Source organism: Orycteropus afer, unplaced genomic scaffold (genome assembly GCF_000298275.1).
Source record: "Orycteropus afer afer isolate SDZICR_OR568_19922 unplaced genomic scaffold, OryAfe1.0 scaffold00250, whole genome shotgun sequence".
Classification (NCBI taxonomy): domain Eukaryota; kingdom Metazoa; phylum Chordata; class Mammalia; order Tubulidentata; family Orycteropodidae; genus Orycteropus; species Orycteropus afer.
The window spans coordinates 2,403,140-2,414,375 of NW_006921837.1; the positions used below are offsets into that span (position 1 = coordinate 2,403,140).

The 11,236-nt window shown below is 36.6% G+C and overlaps 1 protein-coding gene across 1 annotated transcript in view; it reads left to right on the plus strand.

Annotated features, from left to right (window-relative positions):
• The window catches only part of ANO10 (anoctamin 10), a 249,146-nt gene that overhangs the window by 63,389 nt on the left and 174,521 nt on the right, over positions 1–11,236 (plus strand). The window contains exon 9 of the mRNA XM_007949704.2: positions 4,937–5,065. Within this exon, the coding sequence (XP_007947895.2) occupies positions 4,937–5,065 (129 nt within the window). The remainder of the gene's footprint in view (positions 1–4,936; positions 5,066–11,236) is intronic.

Below are 11,236 nucleotides of genomic sequence, written 5' to 3' on the forward strand. Positions count from 1 at the left end.
TGAATGAATTGCTACTGAAATTTCACTTATTTAATGAATTAATTGACTATCTCTGAATTCAAGTTTATGATCTAAATCTAGAAGGTAGTATTTTTTACTGAAAACTATTGGACTCTTAATATGCAGGTCAGAAAACAGTGGTGGTATAAAACTAGAAAGGTAAAAGGAAGGCATGGGGACCAGTACTCTACATAGATTTATCTGTTACTAACTTTTTATCAATTTTAGTGCTGTCCTTATCTCTATGTCTTTCTCTAGACACACACACCCACACCCACACCCACATACCTTCTTTACTGAACATTCATCATGGGTTTTTATCCTTAAATTCTTCAGTGTGTATTTCCTAAGAACTGGGTATTGTTTTACACAATCACAGTATAAATTTTCATTTCAGTAATTTGATCAATAATAAATAATGAATAGAATAATCCTACCATCTGTATTTCAGTTTTGTCATTTGGTCCAATAATGTCCTTTTAACCCTTTTTTTTTTTTTCCCCCCAGTATAAGATCTAGTGTAAGGGTCAGGAATTGTATTTAGTTGTCATGACTCTTAAACCTCCTTTAATCTGTAGCATTTCTATTGCCTTTCTTTATATTTTATGACATTGGCATTTTTGAAGAATGCAATTTCCCTTTTCCCCTCATTGTAACATAATGTTTCTTATTTGAGTTTTCTAATGTTTCCTCTTGAACAGATTCAGATTATGTATGCATTTTGGGCAAATGAACTTGTATTTTTCTCAGGGCATCATATCTGGAGACACAAGATGTCCCTCCTTGAGGATTTTTTCATTGTTTATTTTTGATCAGCTCATCAAGGTGTTATCCAATTTCTCCCTTATCTCATTATCTCTTTCACCCTCACAACTAAGCAGTAGAAGGATAGACACTGCAAGATCATGAGCAGTTATCCTGCTCCTCATTAGAACTTTTCCTGAGATGTCACATCAATTGCTGGTTCTTAACTGATCCAGTCTTTACTATGATTGTTGAAAAATGGTGATTTTTCTGCTCCTAGGCCACTCCTCGGAAGGAAGGTGGGGCAATCTACTTCCGTAGTGATACTGCCTCAGAAACCCAAGGAGGGGTTGCTATGAAGTCGGGTCAGACTCGGAGGCACATAACAACAAAAACAACAACAAGCATTCTTTTACATTTGAATGGCACTTGGCAACACCTTGCTTTTTCCTCATCCATTCATCATCCATCCATCCATCCATCCATCCGTCAGTCCATTTGTCATTGATATGGACTCATGAATTACTATTTTTGTCAATAATTTACTATCTGTTATTGTTCTTAATTATTTTGGTGCTAAAATTATCCCAGATTTGGCCACTGAGGGCCCTTTCCAGTTGGCTAGTGCCTCTTAACATGCCCACATTATTTTTGTTTATTTGTTTAGTACTTCCTTCTTCCTCTGGCATTACAAAATGTTCCGGGCTTATTTTTTACCTATCTTTCCCTATCCCTGGAATCAGCCATTATTTGCCAAGGAGACCCACCCCCTTTTGTTTTCCTCTTGTATATGCACAGAAAAATCCACATGGGAGAAACCCATTATTAAAACATACAATCTTTATCTCCACCTTTAACCACATTGACTCTTTTTAAAAGAACTTTCCTTTCTTCAACCCTGTTTTATCTTTGTATCCTTCACATGTATGAATGAGTACCAGCACACATACAAAGGTATGTGCTGTAGTTAGCAGTGGTACCCTACCTATCATTAATGGAGAATACCTTGAATTCCTTTCTTACCATTCAGTCAAACCTCTTTTTCTCTAAATTAAAAAAGAGCAATTGGGCAAATAAAGATGAAGAGATTTTTCTAAGATAAGTATCCCATTGCTGTCAAGTTGATTCCACTTCATTGCAACCCCCATAGGGTTTCCAAGGCTGTAAATCTTTATAGAAGTAGATTGCCTCATCTTCCTCCCTCAATTCTGGTGGGTTTGAACCGCCAGCCTTCTGGTTAGCAGACAAATGAATTATCTACTGTGCCACCAGAGCTCCTTAATATAAGTAAAGGAAGTTTTATACCAATTCTTAGTCAACTATTATAAACCACAATGTAAGACCTTATGTTGGAAAGCCATCCATTGGTCTTGAGGAAATCAGTTCCCAAAACCATTATGTAAAGGAAAGAAAAGGAAGTATAAAAGTTTGAAAAATCTCATTAAAAGAAAAGGCATATATAATTGATATATGTTAATAAAACATAGGCGTTCTGAGTGGTCTAAACACTTAAGTACTTGACTACTAACCAAAAGGTTGGTGATTTGAACCCATGTAGAGATGCCTCAGAAGAAAGGCCTGGAGATCTGCTTTTGAAAGGCCACTGCCTTGAGAACCCTGTGGGGCACAGATCACCCGAAGTCAGAATCAGCTTGACAGCATTTTTTTCTTTTTAGATAAAACACAATTTTAACAGGCAACAAAGGTAAACACTGTTGCATACACAATCCTGCGTTATCAGTAATAACAAACATTAATGTATGAATGGATACATAGGTAGATAGGAAAGATGACTGGATAAGGGTGGGCAAATGGGACTATACCCACAACCATATATAGGCAGATGATATTTCTACATGCATATCTGTATGTGTTTCAGAGATGTTGATGTATACAGTAGAGCTAATGGGAAAAAATTATGAAAACTTGTTAGGTGCTGTTGAGTTGACTCTGACTCATAGTGACCCTATGAGCACAGAACGAAATGCCTGGTCGCAGGCCAGCCTCATAGCCCTGCTATACTTGAACCCATCGTTGTAGCCACTGTGTCAAAACATTTCATTGAGGGCCTTCCCCTTTTTCACTGACCCTCTACTTTACCAAGCACAGTATCCTTCTTTAGGGAATGGTCCCTTCTGACAAAGTGACTAAAGTAGGTGAGATGAAGTAGGGGAAAACTTAGCCATAACCAAATACCTTGAGGGAATGAGTCACTGGGCTGGGGGCTCAGGACCATAGTTGTGGGGGGCATCAAGCTCAATTGGCATAACATACTGTATATACAAAGACAATATTCTACATTCTGCTTTGGTGAGTAGTTTTGCAACTCTTCCCATCAAGGGATGAAATCTTTTAAACTTTTAAATCTGGACCAACTTTATGACTTGCTTTGGCCAAAGCAATGTGGTAACAGTAACATTGTGCTGTTCCTTGCCAAGGCCTCAGAAGGTCTTGTGTGCTTTAATGCCTCTTGGAACCCTACTCAGACACCATCTGTACAAGCCCAGGCTAGTCTGTTAGAGGTCTGGAAACTATGTGAAATAAGAACTTTTTCCTGTCAAAGCCATCCTAGACCAGTGAATTCTCCAATTTACCCCTAGCTGGCCATAGATCCATGCATATTGATTCTGAATATGTGAATATCAGGACGAGTTGCATCACTTGGGGGGGCAGACTGCATTGGGTGACACTGTCAGGGGATGACTCCAAAATGACTGTCTATACAATTTTTGTGCAGTGTTTCAGCAGAAAATTATTTTTTCTTACAAAATTATACCTGTAGTTATCATAACTATAACATATTTTATAAGCCTAGCTTTCATGTATCAGTATACTTACAAGGCTGAAACTCTATGCTGATTTATTTTTTAAACCTTCTAATGCAGGAGCTCTGGTAGCATAGTGCCTAAGGCACTTGACTGCTAACCGGGAGGCTGGCGGTTCAAACCCACCAGCCACTCCTCGGAAGGAGGATTGGGCGATCTACTTCCATAGTGATACCGCCTTGGAAACCCAAGGAAGGGTTGCTATGAGTTGGGACCGACTCGATGGCACATAACAACAACAACAATGCACTCCAGTCAGAGCTGTCAGTATTAGCTAATTAAAATGATGTTTGAATCACATGATTTTGTTTGCATGCACCACAAGTTCACATCCTTGTTTTTGTTGCTGCTGGTGTTTTTATGGTCACTGATTTTGTCAAGTTTTCTGGTGTTTTAGCTACAATGTTGTGGTAATTAGTGTTTGTGAACCCATATCAATAACTTTTTTGAGAATGAAGTAGTAATTAAAGGAAAAGAAGAAGAAAAATAAAAAAAGGCTTTTGCTCAGTTACTAATGATGTTGTAATAAATAATGTAATTCATTATAGAAAGATTTCATAAACCATTTTGTTGTTGTTGTTATGTGCTGTCAAATCAGACCTGACTCATAGCGACCCCTCCTTGGGTTTCCGAGGCAGTATCACTACGGAAGTAGATTGCCCTTAGTATTCATATAATCTAAGAAATATTACACTTAAGCAACTTATAACTATATTTATCACATATTATTCTATGATTAAAACTGATAATAAGCATTGCTAAGGATTCTATACATCTGACATGGAAGGAGGTCCATGGAAAGGGTGGGGAGGTGACACCATGAGTTACTGCACTGGGTGACACCAACTCTAGTGATGCCACTGACCAGAGCCTCTTTAGTGTGGTCATTCAGTGCTGATCTGCAGGCAATCTCAAGACAAAGTAGAAGGACAGTTTCATAAAGTAAATTCTATTTGAAATCTCAGTACCTGTTTTTGAATGTAAAGCATTTTCTCTGGCAGCCTGACTTTAGATTCCTTTAAATATGAACAGTATAAAATGACTTTAACAGTATCTTCTTCCAGGATGGTATTCCAAGTTTATGTTCCCAGCCATCTCCAAATGGGAAGGTATAATGCACTACTTTGGGATACTCCATCCCGAAGAATCTAAAGTACATTCTAACAGTATGACTTTTTAAGCTAAAGAAAATCATAATGTGATAGAGAAAAAGTTTTAAAAGTATTTGGAATATTTAGAACTTGAGAAAGACTTTCCTTGCCATCTTTGTTTGATTTTGTATCATAAGAAAGAAGGAAGTGGAAATATGGAAGCAGTAATTACAATTTGTTATTTTCACATCATTTTTTTTTTTTCCTTTCTCTTAGTTGGCTTTTGAAACAATGAGTGTTATATCTGTGGTCACTAACTGTGCTCTGATTGGAATGTCACCACAAGTGAATGCACTCTTTCCAGAGGCAAAAATGGACCTAATTTTGATTGTAGTAGCAATAGAGGTAAGTGAAAATTTAAACCTATTTTAAATAGTTTCCACATCAGATCCTTCTGTTATTCTAAAGCAGTGATGTCCCTGGAAGTCAATGACTGATGATTTAGCAACCTGAATTTACTGGTTGGACATCAAAGGAGTTCAGACAAGAGGATTGAGGCTGTGTATTCCTGGTTACTGCCCAGGTACGAAAAAGTCACCATAATTTAAACAAGAATGTGATTATTCAGCCAGCTAGCAGTCCTGCCCAGTGTTGAATAGATAAATCCTATTTGAAATAGAATTCTATATATTTAATATATTTTTTTAGTCTGTTTTAGGGAAATATCACTTCTACTTGCTTAATAAACCCCAAGAAATACCCTTTGATGATGATTTGAGTCTCATTTACTGCAGGTGTGGAATTCTTTGTGAAACACTCTTAACATTCCAAAATGTAATGTGTAGGAAGATGTAATGTACTTATATGAAGTATAAGTAGTCTTGTCTTTGTACTTTTTAGGTTTTCATTTTGTTTATCACGTTTCTGAATATGGATTACTATAACCTGTTGAAAATTAAGTACTGACTGTTGGAAAAATTTGCCAGAATATTTTGTTGCTAATGATTATTGTAAGGAATATTTTGACCTCTTATTTTTAGATATTTTAGAAAAACAACAGTTGAAGTAGAATTTTATTAAATAGAATTTAGCAGGATAATTTAAATAGAGTGGTGATTGAATAACCAGGAGACTCAGGACTCAGGGCTCATCATAAAAAATGAAATTATGACTTGTGCAATTCCAGTGTTGGCTAAAGCAATAGATTCTACTTTGTTTTGCTCTCCTAGCAGATTTGATAGGAGTTTGCATACATGGTAAATGATCTGTGTAGAATATGTGTTTTGGAGAATGATTTTAGAAGACAGTGAATAGGAAGGGAAAGAGAATGGCCCTGGTGGGTAAAAATAGATCTGTTCTGAATTTTGTGAGTTGAATAGAATTTTGGAGTGCTATTTGCAAAGCCAGCTTATTACCTATGGAAGTGAAAGAACAAGATGGAGGCACCTTGGGTAGAGGGAGACTGGCTGGCCAGTCTCACCGTGTGCCTTCTTGACTTAGAGTCTAGCCCTTAACTTTGCTGATCTATAAACTTGTCTAGGAACATTAAGAGATAATAGGCTTTTGAGACTGATTTGAACTTAAAACTAATGAAACTGACAAGGGACCAACTAGAATGTTATATAGGATATACTTTTCCAGTGACCATAACAGTCTATAAAAGTAGAAGTTGAATTGGGGACCAGAGGATTTCTTGTTAAATGTAGGACCAGAGCAAGGGAAGTTTAATAGTCTTCAAAGACATGGAAAAACCTGAAAAACATCTCTGCTGCCTAGCAGACCAGAGCTCTGTCATGAGTTACATCATGGTGATAGTTCAGTTTCTCGCAAATGCTGGATGGGATCAGTACTGTGCACTTCTTGATTTTGTCATCACTTTCTTTAGATTTTTGGCTAGCTCAGACTTTCTTCTTACATAGTGTTACCATTGATTAGGCTACTGCTTTCCTTTGTACTTGGTGATATCTTGCTCAGATTTCTAGAGCCCGATTCTTCTTGTTTGATTTGGAGTTTTATTGACCCACAGGACTATTCTGCTGATGGCTAATCTCGTGTTGTAGGCTGATTTTGCTAATCTATTTCTCATAAATTCACTTAATCTGTAAGTTCTGGGGGCACTTTATTGTTTTCTTTGGGTTCTAACCCTTATGCTTCCTTTTAGTTTTTTTCCCCTCTTTACATAATATTAAAGCAACTGTATTACTGCCATTATCTAAACTGGTCACTTAGTATACAACAGAAGTAAGTCAATATTTTTAAAAAGTATGAGAAAAATCTTTGTTTATCTACAGAAAATTTAAATTGCTAGCCTGTAATTGGGACTTTAACCTTTACTTTCTTATTTTATTCTTTTAAATTTTTATTTTTAAATAATTACAATTTACATGAAGTTGCAAAGGTAGTACTGAGGTTTCATGTACCTTTCATCTAGTTTCCTCCAATGATTATAGTTAGATCTTATGTGACAATAGTACAATATTGAAACCAAGATAACAACATTGGTACAATGTATGTATAACTAATTTTGTCATTTTATGGCATATAATAGATTCATGCAACTACCATTGTAATCAAGATCAATCTCTAAACAATCATGGGAGAAAGAAGGGCTGCTTATGCACAGGGAGACAGCTCAGGGGCAGGAGTGTATGGAGGGATGGACACTGGGAAGAGGTAACTATTGGGAGGAAGTGGGAGGGGAGCTGTTGCATTGTGGTAAACTGTGGTCAATGACATGAGACAAAGTATATGTGAACTGCTGTATGGAAAGTGAATTTGCTCTGTAAATCTTCACCCAAATCACAATTTAAAAAAAAAAAAAAAAAAGATCAATCTGTATTACAATGATTTTCTTCGAGCCACCTCTTTATAATCACCCTTCACTCCCATCCCCCCACTAATATCCCTAACTCCTGGAAACCACTAATCTAGTCTACATCTCTATAATTTTGTCATTTTGAAGATATTATATAAATGGAATCATACGGTGTGTGATATTTTCTTTTATAATTTCCTTTCTGTTTGAAGAATTTACTATAGCCAGCATTTAAGGGTAGGCTTGATAGTAACAAATTCTTTTAGTTTTCTTCATCTGAAAATAAATTTTTCCCCCCTCATTTGTTCCTGAAGGGTAATTTCACAGGATATAGAACTTGTGGTTGACAATTCTTTTAGCACTTGAAAAATATTGAACCACTTCTGTTTGACTTCCATAGCTTCAAATGAGACCCCCTTTTAGATTACATGTCATTTTTTTCTGACTGCTTTCAAGATTTTTTTCTTTGCCTTTAGTTTTCAAATTTATTTGTATGTGGGTTTTTTTTTTTTTTTTAAGGTCCATCTCTTTTGAGTATTGATGAGCTTCTTCAATCTATAGATTTGTGCATCTCACTAAATCTGAGGATTTTCCAGCCATTATTTCTTTAGATACATGTTCAGCCCCACTCTTTCTTTTCTCCTTCTGAGATTCTGATGATATGAACATTGAATCTTTTATTATTGTCCCCCAGGTCCCTGAGAATCTGTTTAATTTTTTCAGTCTGTTTTCTCTCTGTTGTTCTAACTGGGTCAATTCTGTTGATGAATCTGCAAACTCACAGATTTTATCCTATGTTGTCTACAATCTGCTTAGCCCATTCACCAAGCTTTTTAATTCTGTTGTTGCATTTTTTAGTTCTGTAATTCCCATTTGCTTCTTTTTTATAATGTCTGTTTCTTTGCTGGGATTTTTTTTATTTTTCCATTTATTTCAAGAGAATTTGTAATTGATGAACATTTTTGTAATGGCTTCTTTAAAATTCTTGAAAGATAACTCCATCTGATTCATCTCAGTGCTGATGTCTTTATCTTTTCTCATTAAAGACTTTCCTAGTTCTTCATATGATGAATGATTTTTCACTTAAACTTAAAAATATTGAGTATTATGAGTGAGCTCTGGATCTTATTTAAATCTTACTATTATTATTATTTTTTTTTCCTTTAAAGCTGGCCTCCTCTGACACTATGTGTGTGTGTGGAAGGGATGGGGTTCACAGGAGGGGCTGCCTTGTTACTGCCAGTTGGTGGTGCAAGTCTAGGTTCCTCACTCAGCCTCCACTGACATGGGGAAGGAGAAGCTCTTTGTTACTGCTGACTATGGTGGAAATTCTACCTTCATTCTAGGCTTCCAGTGATACCACACTCAGTGGGAGGGGAGAGTGGTGCCAGGAGTGCTTTGTTTCTGCTCCCAATGTGACCGCCACTGACACTGTATCTGGGACATAGCCTCCTTAATGCTAGGTGGTGGTGAAAGTCATGACTCTCTAGTAGGCCTCTTGTGACACCCACTCAGCAGGAACAAGGAGGGATACCTCATTACTGCTGGGTAAGGGCAGAAGTCCAGGCTCCCTACATGATCTCCACTGACATGGTTACAGGGGCCTTGTTACCACCCAGGGGGGATGGAATTCATTTTCCCTGCTCAGCCTTCTCTGACACACTTTGATGGGCATGTATGTTGGGGCACCTGGCAAGGTTATAAGTCTAGTCTGTCTTCTAGGTCTTTGCTGGCATGGGTGGGTATAGGGCCACATTTTTTTCTGTGGTATTTGGCAGTTACTGTCCAAAAGGTTTGTTTCTGTCTTTCTAGACTTTTCCTTCGCTGGTCCTTTGGCTAGAGAGAGAAGGCTCTTCTTGGGGCTTTTTTTGTCTGTGGTATGTACCCATTGCCATTTCTGGGCTGCCTGCTTCTCTATCCTCCAGTCTGGGATGTATGAGGCAAAAAGAAAATCCAGGATACTCAGTGTTATGTTATTCCCTGGGTCTCAAGGTTCCTACCTGGCCTGCTTTATTTTTGTCACCTTCCAAAGTCTTAGGCTTGTTTTATATGTTAAAAAATATATATATAATATCCATTTATATGTTATGAATTTTGAATTATTTATATGTATATACAGTATATATATGTATATAATGTATATATGTGTGTGTATTATATATAATGGCTTTAATTGTACTTAGCAGGAGGAATGGTTGAAAAATACTCCATCTTTCTGGAAACAGAAATCCCTACTTTCTTGTTTATTACTGTTTTTATTTTTTAAATTTTCAACTTAGCACCTTTGTGCATAGGAAGTCCTGTCATTGGGCCTGGATAGCTCGTTTTCAATCTTTAAGTCTTAGATTTCATTATGACTCTCAGGCCTTTCTGACACCTCCATCTCAATTAGGTCTCTCCTAGTTAGTCTGTCATTAAGCCTTATTTTCTTCTCCTTCATGACATCCCATTTATAAGCCAGGCACTTACTTGTAGATCTATGTATTTGACATATTGACTGTTAGCTTCATGAGGGCAGAGTAATGTCTGCTTTTCTACCTCAGTTAAAAAAAATCACTTCCTGGAACATTGACTGACACATAGTAGACATGCAGTTCAGTGTTTGGGTGAATGTTAAATTAGTAAATTAGGCTCATTAGAAAAGAAAGTGGAAATTTCAATATTTCTATTTTTAAAAAGGAAAAGTAGATATTATTCATCTTTTGATAAATTTATATTCTGTAGTAATAATATGACTATATTTGTTGGTTTATGATGTTTTTAAACTCTTCTTATAGATTATAAAGTGCAAGTGCTCATCCATTTTGCACCTTAATTAAATTATATTCCATATTGAGAGCAGCTATGTGTATGATACTGAATCTGGTGCTGTGGAAAGTCAAGGTGTTTATTTTTATCCTCAAGGATTCTTCTTTATGTAGTTGAAAAGTGCATATTTGACATATAAGCACACACATGCATGCACCCACATACATATATAATTAACTATTTATTCATATACATATGATATTCCGAGATTGGAGGAAGAGAGGGTCATGACTATAGGGTCATGAATTTCATCCAAAAGCAGCAGACTGTTTGCTGTTTATCTTCTTCCTTTGGTGATCCCCCATAACATATTTTGGGAAAGCCTGGAATGTGACTTTATTCTGATTTCCCAGAGCAGTTGGAAAGGGCATTTCTTCCATACTGGTAGAGACTTCCCACTGACTTCTATTCCTATTGTAACCTACTCCTGGGATATATGTTAGAAGCACCTAGCAACCTGAGGGGTAATAGAGAAGCAGAGAGCAGTTAACTGACTTGTGTCAGTTGTGATACAGGAGAATATTTTTCAGGCTAAGATTAATCCACAAGATCAAAATGCCAGCAAGATTTTGTCATTGTTGGGTGCTGTAAAGTCAGTTTTGACTCATAGAGGCCTCATATAACAAAGTAGAGATGCCTCATAGATTTTTTTGGCTGTAATTAAAAAAAATTAATTTTCTTGTTAAGAATTTGCACAGCAAAATATACACCAATTCAATCATTTCTGCAATTCAGTGACATTGATTACATTCTTCAAGGTATGCAACATTCTCACCCTCCTTTTCTGAGTTGTTCCTCCCCCATTGACATCAACTCACTGCCCCTTAAGTTTCCTAATTAATCTTTTGAGTTGCTATTGTCAGTTTGATCTCATATAGATCAAAAAGACCAAAAGTGCATAATGCTCAAGGCAGACATTTAACTATTTAAGCTAAACCATTGTTTGGTTATAA